A 16,651-nucleotide genomic window follows, 5' to 3' on the forward strand; every position below is an offset into this window, starting at 1 on the left:
GGGGGTGAACCTAAACGAGTGGACCCTTAGACCCTCCCCCCGTAATAAAGTTCTGGCTACATCACTGATGGAATTTCCCACCAATCATATAAATATTTACATAAAAGGCAATAATTTTAATTACATTCACTGATAATCTTTGACCCCGATGGTTTTTATTAAATAAATCGAAATAATTCGATTTTTGGAAAGCAAATAAAAATTATTTTGGGGGTCATTGTCATGAATTTACGTATTCTTTAGAACTGTTGATAAAACGATATAGTTATAATGTTAAGACTCCAAAAAAATAATTTTTATATTGTTTGTTTAATATTATTTATAGGAAAACTCGTTGAGTGTGTTATATTTAGAAATGAAACACTTTCAATTGTTAAAAGGGTAAGTTAGTTCTATTATTTAAAATTTTTGTTCATTCATCTCATTTCAATTTATATAATAAGTATAATAACAATAAAGTATTAGTAAAAATGTATTTCCATGATGTATTTCTTAAAAACCACCGGAGCCATGTACTGCCCTGCTAAGGTGAAAGGAGCTATCTACCAATTGCGCCATCCGTAATATTAATGATATCAAACTTTAATTTTGAATGAACTTGATTTGTGTATATACAATTTATGGGATAATCCACGGAAGCAATTAGTTTAAGCTCACATGAATTTTGATATATAGGACGGTTAATATGATTTTTTATAGCAATAAACTTTTATTGTACTTCTAACAAGGCATTGTTTTACATATAAAAAAACTTAATATAGCCCTCTAATATTGTAAAAAAGCATAAAATTCTTCATTTTCGTCCTCTTCAGCTGCATCAATTCTTCCAAAAAGTTTCTCCTGTTGGCCGGATTTATAGCTTGCAGATTATTCAGCAAATTTTGCTTTCTCCCTTAGCTAATAATAATAATATAATAATAATATAATAAATGTCTTTATTAACAAACAAATTAAATTTTTCTTTACAATAAAATATAATATCAGTAGGGCGAGATTCAGTTTGTATACCACTGTGTAACAGCGGCATATAACTGCTCTTCCACCTAACCCCCCGAAGATAGCATAGATAGACTATATCTAAATATGTAATGAAATTGTATTTTACAATGAAACATAAAAATATTACATATTAAATTTATAAATTATAAACTATTTATTTTTTTTAATTCTTAAATTTATAAATTACTGTTCAGCTAACAATTGCTCATAAATTAATCTCTTGAACTTGACACTAGACAGATCTTTAATATTGTAGGACAAACTGTTAATATTGCAAGCAATTGAATACGAAAATGAACGTTTAAAAAAGCATGTTGTATGTTTAGGTAAAGTGAGGGTATTCTTGGGTCTAAGATTAAGATTATGAACGTCAGTCCTATAAGTTATTCGATTGTACAGGTATGGTAGAACTCCCTCTTGAATGATTTTATGGTAAAAACATAAAGCATGAAGTTTCCGACGATTTTTCATATTTAGCCACTTGACTACGGTGAAAATATGACTTATCCTTTGAAATTTCCTGATGTCAAAAATCAAACGCAAACAAGAATTTTGCAATTTCTGTATTCTCCATGAATCAAATTCAGTGAGACACGCATTGTAAAGCACGTCACAATAATTTAATTTTGATAATACCAGAGCATTACATACTTAATAACGACTTTGTGACCCTACTTAATAAATTACGGCTTTGATACAGTAATTTTAAAACGGCGTAAGCTCGTTGTAAACAAATACTTACATGATATGTAAACCTTAAATCTTCGTCGAACCAAACCCCTAGGCTTTTAATCTTTTTGCTAAAAATTAAATTGTCATTTCCTAAGATAATTCGATTGGCATAATTCTCTAAAAATATTTTCCTATGGAGATTCCTCCAAAAATGATACCCTGAGTTTTTAATGTATTCAATTTTAAACAATGATTTTGAGAAAAAATCTGCAGCTGAAGAAGGTTATGATTTATTGCATTTACCGCTTGATCACACTCATTTGGAAAAAATGACATATAGAGTTGGGTATCGTTGGCGTAATAATGTTGTGAACAGGACAAAAACACGGAGAGAAAATTAGATGTGAATATAGAGAATAAAATTGGACCTAATATAGATCTTTGGGTCACACCAGTATTAAGATCTAGAAATGAAGAAATATTTTGATCAACAAAAAGAGAAATCAAACGATTTCTACCTGGCGAAACCGAATTCAAATTTTTACCACTGTGCCTTCTAAAACTTGCAAAGCAAACAGCTTGATAAATTACTCGGTATGGGAATCTAAAAATTGCATTCCACATGCCGTTCATCATGGTCAAAATTCGTAGTGAATTCAGTTTCTGGTACTCCAAACGGAGTAAAGTAATAAAACATAATGACGGTATTAGATTTTTGTTTCGATACAGGACAGCGACAAGCCGCTTATACGTATTTCGACCTCAAATCAAGCTGTTTGCTGCAAAGCAAACAGCTTGATAAATTACTTCTCGCCAGTCTAGGACGGGAAACATTTTTGTTTGGATTCAGAGCAGTGGCTATACCGCTCTGAAGAGACCTAAAGAGGTCGAAATACGTATAAGCGGCTTGTCGCTGCACTGTATCGAAACAAAAATCTCATACCGTCATTATATTATATTTTGAATAAGTTTTACTGCTTAACATCTATTAGAAAGATAAGATTTCATTAGATCAACTGCTCTCGCTTCTAGACCAATATATTTTAAAATAGAGAATAACAAATTATGGTTAATTATATCAAAAGCTTTTGAGTAGTCTAGAAGAATTAGAATTGTTATTTTGCTTTGGTCATAGGCTCTAAAAATATCATCTGTAATACTTAATAAAGCAGAAAGACAGCTATATCTGAACCTAAAATACCGGACTGCATCATAGGGATTATGTTGATATTTTTTAAATGCGTTTGTAAATGAATATCAATCACCTTTTCCAAAATTTTAGATAATGTAGGCAGTACACTTACTGATCGTAAAGGAATAATATGAGCCCGTTTCCATTTAGTGGGAAAAAATGAATTTGTTAAGCAAAAGTTAATGATATGTTATGATATACGGTAGAAGAAAGGGAATACAAAGTTGCAGCGTTAATGCTTTACTTTTAATATTATTAATAATATGTAAAATATTAATTTTAGTAACTGGTTTAAAGGTAAGAGAAGAACTGAGGGAATACTTAAAATTATTTCCATAGAATATTTGTGTATCAATGTCTGCTTTCATGTTTGGTATAACTTCAATAAAGTGTTTATTTATCTCATTTGCACTCCACATGTTTTTAGTTTCGAAGTTATTTTTGGTTTTGCAATTATTTACTAAATATTTTAAATTATTCAACATATCTTGAGAAGATTGATCATGCATGTTTTTAAAATATGATTTTTTCTCCCTTATAGTCATGGCTGTTACTAAGTTACGCAATACTTTGTAGTCATTCCATTGATTTATATTTTTAGTAAAGTTGTAAGCAGTAAGTGCTTTATCCCTATCTAACATTAATTGCCTTATGGTATTAGTTAACCATGGAGCATATTTCTTTGAGATTCTAAAAGTCTGATGGACCATGTACTCAAGTAAAGTAATGATCTTATTAGAGAGAAAATCCACTTTACTGTCTATATCTGGCAATTTATATATTATTCTCCATGGTATAGATTCCAGATCAGATTTAAATTGACTGTAATTTAAATTTTTGAAATTTCGAGTAGTAATAAATTTATTTGTATTAGATTTGATATCACAACCAAATTTTAAAATAACCATTTCATGATCCCTTATTTCTGGTATATGTTTTACTTCAATAGACAAGATTTTATCCTTAGTAGATGTAATTACATAATCAAGCGGAGTCGATGTGAACTGGGTGATTCTAGTTGCTTGATTTACCATCTGCTTTAGTCCAAGACCATCTAATACATCTGTAATGAACTGTGTGGAATAATTATTGGTATTTAACAACATTATTAACATCAAAGTTATCATATCAAAGATCAACATTAAAGTCGCCCAAACAGAGTAAATGATCTACACTTGGCAGTACTGATGATAAAATTGTTTTCAAAACTCCAAAGAAAGTTTTATAAAACGCTCCATAAGGATTATATAAAACACCAATAGCTAGTGTTTCATATCGAAGAGAGAGTTTTAACCATATCTGTTCAATTTCATTTGATGACTCAGTCAGCACATAATTTATATTACATTTAATGTAAATACCTACACCTCCACCTGTGTCATTTTTATTCCTGTCGACTCGCTCAAAGTTATAGCCAGGTATATTAATGTTCTTACTGGATATTGATTCCTTTAACCGTGTTTCACTTATACCCAAAATATCTAAATCATTCTTCAAAATAAATTCTTTTACATCAAGAAAATGCGCAACTAGCGATCTAGAGTTTATATGAGCACACTTTAAACTACTCATGTTATGCTTAGATTAGATCCTTACTAAATTGGTACAAACGATTATGTAAACAATTTAAGCAAAATTTGTAGATGACTATTATTTACATAAACAGTAATTCACATGCTGATGTATGAACAGTGTAAAAAAAAATAAATTAATTCAAAACACGTTATAAACTAAGGATTTTTTACTAAATAACTCAAGATGTACAGTTACATTTTAATTTAAGCGTAAAGAAAATAATCTAACAGTAAATAAATTTAATTCGCCTAAGTTGAGATAATTAAAGTAATAATTAAAAAAGAAACAAAAATAAAATGTTCAAAGAAAAATGAAAATAAAGTAAGTACCTACCTACTTATATGCCAAAATCTATCCTCGAGATATACCATTATAACTAATAATAGTATTAACTCTAATTACAAACCAACATATAAAAATAAATTTAAATTATAATAAAGCAAGGTCGTTTTCAGATAATATAAGCTTCCTTGGCCCATTTTGCGATACATATATTTTACCGTGATATGTCCAGCAGTTCTTAGTACCTACCCACATGTCCTCACTAGGAGAAAGCATTTCACTAATCACGACACTGCATCCTTTAAGATTTTTCGTCTGATTAAACACTTTTGTTTTCAACCATTTGTTTACGAACACAACGGCTATCGGTCTTGGCCTCTTATCATAATTTCGTTTTTTACCTAGTCGATAGCAATCAATTAAATTGGTTGACAAGATAGGTATATTAAGTTTATTGTTGATTATATTTGTAATAACATCTGGTAGGTCTTCTTTCTCTTTCTCATCGACACCATTGATAATAAGGCATTTAAGACGTTTGTCTTGTTTTAGATATTCAATGCTATTTTGGTTTTATTACTAACCACAGATGATAATTTCTGCTTTTCTCTTTCGGCGGGTGCTTTCTCATTTTTTGTTTTTTTTTTCTGTTCGCTTTTTGGTGTACATCTTATCCTGATTATTTTTAGTAATGTCTATGGACGACGTGACCATGTAGTTTGAGAGAGAGAGAGAGAGAGAGGGCGTTAGAGGAAGAAATATAGAGAAACAAAGAGGTAAACTGAACTTTTTGTGTACGAGAGAAATTATTCGGAACAACTTTATTCTTTAAGTTGTTCTGAATCCAACGGTATGGCCTTTGACTACATAAGGTATTTGGAAATCTGGCAAGTTTCAGGGGTAGCAGTAATTTAATTTAAAATAATTGGTTATATTGTAGTTGGTTTTTCAACACACTTTTTTTCCTCAGAGTCATCGTTTCTGAGATATACTAATGCAAATAGTTTAAAAATTTGTATTCTCTATAATATGCTCACGTTTTCACGCCACCTGTAAGCTACTGTATTTATGTAGTTTTCGCATCTTTTTAACGTAGATTTTTCAAGACGCCTATACTTCGATGCTATTAGATATTACGAAAGTATGGATTCTAAGCAATTTGGGAAATTTGAAAATTATATGTCTTATTCGAGCTCCTAATCATATGACACTTTGACTTTTTCTCCTCCTTTTTCTTCTCGTTCTTGTTGTCATTCTTTCTGTTGTGTGTAAGTAAATTTTTTTGAGATGAGATTCATCAAATGAAGATGATAGCGAATTTCCTTATTGATCATATCTTCTGGAGCAGACTTTTATTTTTAAAAACTTCAGCACGCGGAACTACCTAAATCTTGTTTCCCAAATATATTGAAAGTTGTTATTTTACACCTCCTGAAAAATGCTGACTTATTGCATCTAAAAACGGTAGTTGATTTTGACACTTTCCAAAAGCAGATAAACTTTTGAATGAATAAAATATAAACTGAGGATAAAACGTGTTGCAAACAATCGTAGCTGTTTCCAAAGTTAAAAAATAACTGGATACCGGAGTACCGAAAACAATGCTTAAGACATTATTCTTCTCGTAAAAATTGTTTAAATTTGTTTCCTTATTATTCTGTCCGTATTCTAGTAATAAGTATATTAAATTTATTATCTGTTTATAATGTTATTTATATTATTTTCAGAATGTCCCATCGGATCTTCCGATAATAAGGGAATTTCTGGTTACCACATGGGTATCCAACCATTTTGCAGAAACTAGTGTTACTAGCCAAGTGGAAAACCCAGACACTTATGCAAAGCAAACAGCTTTTTCTGTGGTTCTACCAGACAAAGCTTTTATTTCAGGGTTTTCTATGGAAATTGGTGGAAAAGAATATAAGGCTTTCGTGAAAGAAAAGAATATAGCTACTAATATTTTTGATAAGGTATGATATCCTGGGAAGTTTAAGTTTCTTGCTAGTTTTTTAATTACTCTTTTATTATCTTGAATGAATTATAAGTTTTTTATTTTGTCACTATATACTATAACTCCAGCAAAAAAAATAATGAAATGTTAATGGAAGTTATCGTATAATTTAGCTGTCCTTATTAGTTTTACCAAGAAGCGTATCTGTAGTGGAGAAATTATTTTTTGTTTAGCATATTTCATATTAAGAACCCATAATTAAAAGCAATATTAAAAAATAACTTTAAATGGAGTATTACAAACGAACATCTAATATATCAATATAATCTAAAACATTTTCGGTCTCATCCGGGAATTCCATCTTCTTAGTTTTTTTGCTGTTCTGTCAATAGAAATAAGGAGGGTTCCTTACAGGAGGGGTGTGATGTTTATATTTTGTGTATACTCTCTATTTTGTGTATTTTTACATTGTATCGTTCATGTTGGAACCTATTTCCTTTTTTAAACGTTTAAAATTCTGGCCCTTACCCAACTTTCGATCCAGTAGTGATCAGAACCCGCTTTTGCTCCTCTTCTAGTACGAACGTTTATTATATTATCTAGATTTGGTCTTATCGCATTTCAGTTGTGAAGTGAAGCATGATGACTCACCTTTGGTCTATGAAGACTCTCATCACCCAGCTCTTCTAATAACATTTACGGATATATTTGTAAAAGAGACTAAATTTAGATAGGGTTTGGAGTAATTAACTTACAACTTTAAAAAAGCAAATTTTCCTGCTCTATATCGAGAACTGTATGAAACGGATTGGAACTCTCTGGATACTTCTAATGACGTTAATGAAATTTTGAATAACTTTTATGATAAGATTTTTTTCTGCGTTTAATAAGTATATTATAGTTTAAAAAAACTTTGGCCATAAATACCCACCCTGGTTCGATGCTGATATCATTCACAACATCAAATTAAAAGCAAAGTTTAGAAAAAAGTTTAAACATATCAAAAACTAGTGTGATTTGCTTGAGTTTCAACGGTTAAGACACCTTGTCAAATCAAAAATCAGTTTGGCCTACAATGTATATATCGTGAATATCCAAATTGCTTTATCCATCAACCCCAAGAAGTTTTGGTCGTACGTAAATTCGAAAAAGAATAGTTTAAGAATTCCTGGTGTAATGAAATATAATGACATTACTACCTCCGACCCACAAAATATTGTGAATGTGTTTGCAGAATTTTTCAAGAGTGTTTTTCTGTCATCAGATATTAATTTCAAGGCTAAATCTTCCTCAGATAACGCAGATTACTTAAATTTTTATCTTATTTTAGAGTCTGAGATAATTTTGGCTAGTAAGAAATTGAAAGACAAAATGACGTGTAGACCTGATAATATTCCATCCTTTTTGGTTAAGGATTGCAAGGTGCCTTAACTGTGCCACTATTAAAAATTTTTAATTTATGTCTTCTTAACAGGGAATATCCGAGTCTCTGGAAGGAGTCAAAAGTGTGCCCAATATTCAAAACTGGTGAAAAGGGTCAGGTAGAAAACTACAGACCAATTTCCATTATCTGCAACGCATCGAAAGTCTTTGAAATAGTTTTGTATAATCGTATTTACTCACGCACTCGTAATCAGCTGTCTCAATATCAACATGGTTTTGTCTCCAATCGGTCCACTGTGACAAACTTATTAATTGTCACACAATATATCTCAGCGGCCCTAGATAATACAAATCAAATTGACGTCATATATACTGACTTTACGAAGGCGTTCGATAGAATTCACCACGGCGTATTACTTTCTAAATAATGTCTCTTTGGTCTTTCTGAGGATGCCGTGACTTTTATGAGGTCTTACTTGTCAAATAGAACGCAGTGTGTTGCTTATAATGGTTACAAATCGGAAAGGTACCTAGCTTCTTCAGGGGTTCCACAAGGTTCTAATCTAGGTCCATTATTATTCTTGTTATTTATTAACGATCTGTGTGAATCAATTTCTGCACCATGTTTATGTTATGCCGATGATTTAAATATTTATTCATTGATAAACGATCTTAATGATCTGAAGTCCGTTTGAAGAGGTTTACTCTCCGGACACTGGAACTCACTTAAGCATGGGTGTATGTTACCTGAAGTAAAATCTAATTAAAATAATAAACATTATATAATATTATCAACATCATGTACACTCTTTGGTAACACATTGCATTTTAAAGGGTTTTTACCCAAATATTTTGGTGGCTCAGGCATGGTAACCTGTAAGTATAACCATTTTGTTTTTTTAACCTTAGTCAAAATTTTAAACCACATTTGCTGTAATTAACTGATTTATACTTATTTTAGGTATTTTAACCTGATGATGGAACGGTTGTTCCGAAAACGTTCTTGTTTTTAATGTTGCCCTTTTAAGGGTTTTTATAAAATAAAATATACCCACATACAAAGACTAACCTCTTTTTCTTTTTTTTATAATTAGAAATAGTCGAAATCTCACTAATACTAAGGCAATTAAATTACTTTATTACACTTTTGTACGCTGTAAACTGGAATATGCCTCTGTCATTTGGTCACCTTTTTATGATGTACATATCCAAATTATAGAGCAGGTGCAGCGTAAATTTTTAAAATTTTTGTCTTTCAAAATTAACGGCATATATCCCAAGAGGGGCATCAGCAATAGTGAGTTGTGTAGCGGTTTGGACGTAGTATCATTAGAATCTAGACGAATTAATGCCTCCCTAATATTCCTGTACAAGCTACTACATAATCTCATTGACTGCAATGATATTCTTCGACAAATAAATTTTAACGTTCCATCTTATCCAGTGAGAAATTCGATTACATTCAGAAATACACAAGCTAGAACTAATCTTATGTTAAATTCTCCTCTATTTCTCATGTGCAACTATTATAATTCCGTAAGTGCTTACTACGATATATTTCACTGCAGTGTAAAGCAGCTTACTAGGATGGCTGAGATCTACCTAGGTGATTGAGTGGTTTCTTTATGTTAAGGTAAAATACTCGAAAAATGTGTTATTTATTTAGTACTTATGAATTATTAATATTTCATTTAACTTTAGTATTGTATTTTGTCCTATAAATGGATTCTGTTGGACAATAAACGCTATTATTATTATATTGGATTGGTGTCTTGAGTATACAATATAATGATCTATCATATTTACTGTCCAGTGATTTCCAGGTGCCTTCGTGTATATCTTTTCGAGCGAGGTTAAAATTATACCATCAATTCCAAAAAAAAACTACTATGAGAAAGAAGTCACTTTTAAAATCAGAGCATCAAAAATATTTAAACGTCGGTATTTCTCAAACACCAAATTTTTTCATTTTGTTAGACTGTGAATGATAATTTCTGTTCCATACCATGCAAGTTAAACGTTTACTTTGTATTCCAGTTTAGTACTGACGTTTATAAAATGAAAGTATTTGCTTCGTATCATGCATAACTCGATGTATAACTTACTAACTATAAATTATAAATAAACACGTTTTGGCATGTTTTTAAAATACATTATGTACATACAAACCAAACAAGCATCTGCGGTTGGCTAGCACTCTTCCTATTAACAGAATAAATAATTGAATATGGCTCTGAGATAAAAAGAATATATTAATTTGAGTATTTTACATCTTTAAGTATATAGTCGACTTCCGCTCAGTCTATACATTATTAATGTGAATGAAAACTTATTTTATAAACTAGATCTAATGTATTAATTTTTTTATAAGCAGAAATATAATATTCTTTTATTACAATGTAAACTGACCAACAACGAAACATATTTTCTTACGCGCCGTTAATGATCCAATTTAAAATTTCCTAGAATACATGATAGCAACGTAATTTCGGCTACTTTTGACCACTTACGACGCGTGACTTGTGATTTATAATTTTATTTAATATTTTCCAGACTTTTATAAATATAGTTAAGACTAAGCTATTTTCCATTTATTCATTAACAAGTTCAAATGGTTTTATCCATTAGATCATTTTATTAAACATTCACACGTTAAGAAGTCTGGACGCTTCGGCGATGTTGTGGTTTTGAAGTCTCTCGTGATGAGAAATGTCGAATTTAGTGATTGTGTTTGTGAATAAATCGATGTTTCGGTCTGCATGAAGATTATTGTTCCGCACTTAGGAAATTGTTTTGAAAATATTAAATCACGTAGATGTTAGATTTGCTGGCGCATCCTGATAAATGGACACAATAATTCCACACAAGACTCATATATATAAGTACTTGCTTATGTAGAATAAGCTTGTTATGAATTGATAACTCAGGATTATGACCAAGATTTTTGTTGTTGATCTTTGTTGTTCTTTTGATGTTTATTTTATCATGTTTTCTCTTATATCAAGAGTCCAAGCGTTTTATTTATCAAATTCAAACATGATCGCTGTATGTGTGAAATGCAATCTTTAGTACCTTTCCCTCTACAAAACTCAAGCTGACCGTCTGGGTAAAGGTTGTTACTTTCCATCCACCATTCTAATCGATTTTTCATGATTCGTTCAAATATTTTCAATATAAATATCATACGAGACATACGAGATATCGGTCTTAGGACATTGGGATCATTAGCTTTTGGGATAGGTATTATGAGACACTGCTTCAAAGAATCACAGTTATCACCTTTAATTAGAATATTGTTAAAAACATCACGGAGAAATTGAAGTGCTATTGTAGGCAAGTTATATATCATAAGATAATTGATACCATCAATCCCAGGGTAGGATCTCTTAGAATACTTGATATTAGCAGTTAGTTCATTATTACTACTAGGAGATTACAAAAAATGTGATTTAAATTTATCTTCAGTGATCTATTGGAATAAGCAACAGAAAATAGCAAGAAGCTATTTTATGAAACAAATTTTCAACGATATTTTCGTCGTGCAAATACAGATTTTGATTTTTTTTTAATTATCTTAATTCTATCCAATATTTCAGTTGGATGAGTTTGTCTGTTTAGATTAAGACAGCAGTTTGCCCAACTTTTTCTGCATTTCTGTTTAAAGGTTCATTTAGAGTCAGCATTTATTTTTTGATATTTAACAAAGTTTGCCAGACACATATTTTGTTTGTACTTTTAAATGCAATTTTTCTCTTATTGGATATCTCACGGCACTCCTCGTCTCACCATTTATGTGAGTTGAATGATATATTTGAGGATGGTCTTAGAATTTTTTAAGCTTTGTTCGCAGCATTCGTAATCTGTTCCATTAAAAATATACACATACCGTTGGTATCGATGCAGTTTGGTGGCGTGGAAAATGATTTCTCTATTTCAGCTGTATTTAAGGTCCAATTTGCTTTATTCATAGACTATCTATATAATGGGGACGTGATTGAATAATTGTGATAATAGTGATTAAGCGTAATACTGACTAACAGACCAACCCAGTGTAGGACATACCTTAGATGAAGCAATTGTGAGATCTACGACAGATTTAGCCTGGCAGGAGGGGAAATCCTTGTGGCAGATCCGTCGTTTATAACAAATGCTCTAAAGCATCCACCAAAACTCTGCCATCATGTGAGCATGTAGATGATCCCCACATGCCGTGATGGATATTAAAGTCGCCTCCTATTATGCAATTATGTTTAATTTGACTAAATATATTTATGTAGTCTTAAGATTTCGCTCTAACATCGAAGGGTTTATATAGAAATACTATAGCCAGTTTGTGGTTATCAAGAATGATATTGATTCCACAAACTTAAATTTTTGAATTAAAATTATAATTAAATTGAATGACTTCATATATAATTTTATGTAAAATGAGAATTGCTACTCCCCCATAACCTTTACCTCTATTAACTGCAATAAACTTAATGTTATCAGTAGACTTATATCATGTTTCAGAAATTATCGCAATATCAAACTTCTCCTCCATTAAAATTTGGTAAAAAGAATTTTTGTTAGCTTTAAGGGATCTAGCGTTCCACTGAATAATCTTAGGATTTTGTTTAAACGACATCTGTTGAAGTTTTTTTTTTGTTTTGTTAGGTTTTAAATATATTATTAACAATGTTTTTAATTTTATTTTCAAACTGTATGTCTTCAAAATTTAAACTACTATTTGATAATGGATTCTGTGAAAATTGGTGAAAAAAACTTATTAACATGGTAACTAATTGATGTTTAAGTGTTGAAAAATCATTTTGAGGCTCTTTTCCAAACTGGAAGACCGGTCCTGCACAAGAGCTAGTATTATATTCTCGTCTAATGGGCGAGAAATTGAGAGAAGAATCACTAGTTTTTCTTTTGTTTTTTGTAAGGGTTCAGGAGAAGATGGTTGATCATGTGTTGACCTAACGTTCGGTTTAGAACAAGTATTACGGATAGGATGTTGTGCTGTGGAAGTTTTTATAGCAGGAAATTCTATAGCTGAATCAATTAATGGAGCAAATTTATTTGTTTGTATGAGGCTAGAATAAGCCGGATTGTTAATAATTGTTTCAGCTTCTTTAAAAGACATAGCTTCCTTGATTCTAGTTTGCTTTTTAAATTCTGGACACTTCTTATAAGTAGAATTGTGACTATTGTTTTTGCAATAAACACGAAAAATATTGCATGCTCCGCACACATTCATTTTCTGATCCACAATTTCTACACCTTTTCTTTTCCCTAGACTATGAGCCGGAATAGCCGTATCGGAGACAACAAAAACATTGCATAACTGGATTAATGTAAGTTTCTACAGGGCATCTAATTTTGTTAATACAAATAAATTGGGTACTGAGTTTTTCTTCAAACGTAACAATGATCATTTAACGAGGAACACGTTCCATGTTGTTATTTTTTTGGTTATTCTTTTCAAAAAGTGGATCATTAACTAATTTATGGGTAATACTACCCGAATTTAATTCGATTTTTATACGATTGCGACGAACCGTACCAATTAACATTTTTATCATACTCTTTTAAATTTATTAACTTCCCAATTTCATTTTATGTAATCTCCCAACAAACCAACAAATCAGGCAAAGATCAGGATTTCAAGACGTCATCGAAGGAACCACAACGCTTAAGTGGAACTGGGCAGGGCACTTAGCCAGAACACAAGATGGATGGTGGACAAGACGTATTATGGAATGGAGGCCCAAAAACTATAAAAGAAGCCGAGGATGACCACCGACTAGATGGACCGATGATATAAAACGTGTAGCGGGAAACTGACTACAAGCGGCCCAGTGTAAAGAACACTGGAAAGAACTGAGGAAGGCCTATGTCCAGCAGTGGACGCGATTGGCTGATTGATGACGATGAATCTCCCAAAATTTAATTCTAAATGTTCAACAAAAACATGCAATGGTCCCAAATCGTTAGGTTTAAATCTATTTGTTAATTGATGTAATAAACCTTGTTTATCATAATACGAGTTTTTGTCGGATTCCAAGTTTTTGTTGAGTGTATCGGTACCAGATAATTCATTTAATTGATTATTATTTTTATTGTTTATGCATGAACTCATATTATTATCTTCATGTACAATGATATCCTCAACAAGAACATTGACTCGATTATCTTTATTAAAATTACCATTCGGCGGCCCCTTGCCGTTGGTGAATGGACTGTTCTCCCCAGAGATCGGCCTGGGCCAGAAATATTTAAAAAATCAAAATGTAATAACAGTAGTTTTCGTTTTAAACACAAACTTAATATACTTATAACTATAATGAGGACCAAATAACCTATAAATACCGATGTCACTATAGCGTATGATAGCACGTTGTTACTAGTCAACAGTCGGATTACGAGGTTTAATAATATAATATTTCCTCGGTATATGGTAAATTCGTCAAAACTTACAGTCTTAAGTAGATTTTATTATTTAATGAAAATAAATTTTGGGCTACCGGTTTCAAGGCTTACAATATTTGCCCGATCATCAGGCCCCAGTACGTTAGTCTTATATTTAAAAACTACAAGATATCAGATACAGGAAAGCTCTATAAACTAAGATACTCCTGAAAATCACCTTCCCCGTCAAGTAATCCATTCACTCCAATCCCAGAATGTATAGCTTTTTTCTTTTATGTATATTATTATGTCATAAATACATATAAAAAAAGTAAACAAAAAAACATCCTCTACATAGTGACTAAGGATGGAGCAAATATTGTGAGTTCCTCATTTCCCATACCTACTGGTATTATGGACTCACATTGACAACCTTTTCATCATTTCATATACTATTTCTTCATTGTCCTTTTTTTAGTCTGCAACAGCAGGACAGTCTGCTGGGTATGTTGCTGTGAGCATGAAAAATTCGAACAGATTCACTGTTACAGTCAATATAGAACCTTTAAGCAAGATTCTCTTTAAATTGGATTATGAAGAACTATTACACAGAGAAAATGGACACTACGAAATTATCACCAACATCCAGCCTGGTCAAATTGTTAAAAAAATAAAGGTCATGGTAAGTGTTGACATTTTTATAACTTAAGGAATAATGGGACAAATATTTATTGGTAACGTGCAAGACGAAACTAAAAAAAATTCTTAAAAATTTACAGATTTTTTCATATTCATGTAACATAGGTGTTTATGAAGCATGGTTATTTGGGTTTCAGTTGATTTTAAATATTATACATAATAATCTCTAATCTAAGTTTTAATTGTACAACAACTAAACGCTGGGTTCTCTTATGGAGTGGCTTCTGGGATTGTGATAAATGTTGATTTAAGATTTTTACACCGGATGATAAAAAGAACGTAAACTAGTCATTATCGTATTAATGTTACAATTACAACTTATTACACTCCAGTGGTATCACAAAAAATATTAATCATAATATTATATTTCTTACGACCATCTAGTAATAGGTTTCAATTGATTCGTCTTTTGTTAAAGTCTAGATTTTATCGTTTTAGGTAATAATAAAGGAAAATCAACACTTAGTTTTCGTGAATACACCTTATCTTCAATCGGGTAGTTCATCTTTAAACCTCGCACAATCAACGACAGATCCTCACTCAAGAATTTTTAAGAAAGATACTGCAGCTGTGGTAATCTTCGAACCAGATATTCAAAGACAAGTGGAGTTTGCATGTAGTGGATTTGGAAATAAAGAGTTCAATGGTTTTGCTGGACAGTTTATTGTAAATTATGATGTAAATAGGGTGAATGAAGGCGGAGAAGTAAGTGTTAAAATGAATACTTAACATTTTAGGGATAAACACGTTTTATATTGACTAAGATAAAATATGTGAGGGCGAGAAAACATTGTCATCGCCAGAGCCTTTATTCAGTGCTAGTCACAAGTCCCCCCCCCTCGTATCTTTTGAACGGTTATACTTATAATAGTGAAATTTGGAGGAAGGTAATAAACAGACGTAGGCTTCTTAACTAGTCATAACAATTGACGTAATAGTGACAGATTCCGTTACAGCGCTACTGTGACAGATAATTTTAAATAGGACCTTATAGCAAGTGATATTTCGTTTGAAAGGTATTGAAAATACCTATTCAACCATACTAATTTTATTTGAGTTTAAGCTCATTTTGATGAATAAATTAAATAAATACTAAAATTATAGTTTCGCATTTAATTAATAAATATTAATACGTCCGCCTCTGGTTACTTGTCAAAAAGTTGACGTTTTTTAATTCTCTAATTGTTTTTACGTGAACATTAACTTTTTAGACAATTAACCAGAGGCGAACGTTAGAGTATTTATTAATTAAATGCGAAACTACAATTATTTGATATACCTATTCAAGCATAATAATTATTTTGTTTGGATTTAAGATGATTTTGACGCATAAATTAAATAAATACTAAAATTCTAGTTTGGCGTTTAATAAATAAAAATTCTAACGTCCGCCTTTGGTTATTTGTCAAAAAAGTTAACGTTTGTCAATTTTCTAGTTGTTTTTAGTTCGCAAAAGCGTTTATAGCTCAATATTTAGTTTCTGTTTCTGCTTAGTTTAGTCAATT

At 31.2% G+C, this 16,651-nt stretch overlaps 1 protein-coding gene across 2 annotated transcripts in view; it reads left to right on the forward strand.

Annotated features, from left to right (window-relative positions):
• Positions 1-203: 203 nt before the first annotated feature.
• Positions 204-16,651, forward strand: part of LOC140445260 (uncharacterized) — a 92,114-nt gene continuing 75,666 nt past the window's right edge. Inside the window, exons 1-4 of one of the 2 annotated variants that reach the window (XM_072537178.1) lie at positions 204-381; positions 6,448-6,690; positions 14,926-15,129; positions 15,585-15,851. In XM_072537178.1, coding sequence (XP_072393279.1) covers positions 271-381; positions 6,448-6,690; positions 14,926-15,129; positions 15,585-15,851 — 825 coding nt within the window. In that variant the 5' untranslated portion in view covers positions 204-270. The remainder of the gene's footprint in view (positions 382-6,447; positions 6,691-14,925; positions 15,130-15,584; positions 15,852-16,651) is intronic. The other variant, XM_072537179.1, reaches the window with a different exon arrangement.

The sequence above is a fragment of the Diabrotica undecimpunctata genome, chromosome 7, assembly GCF_040954645.1.
Source record: "Diabrotica undecimpunctata isolate CICGRU chromosome 7, icDiaUnde3, whole genome shotgun sequence".
Classification (NCBI taxonomy): Eukaryota; Metazoa; Arthropoda; class Insecta; order Coleoptera; family Chrysomelidae; genus Diabrotica; species Diabrotica undecimpunctata.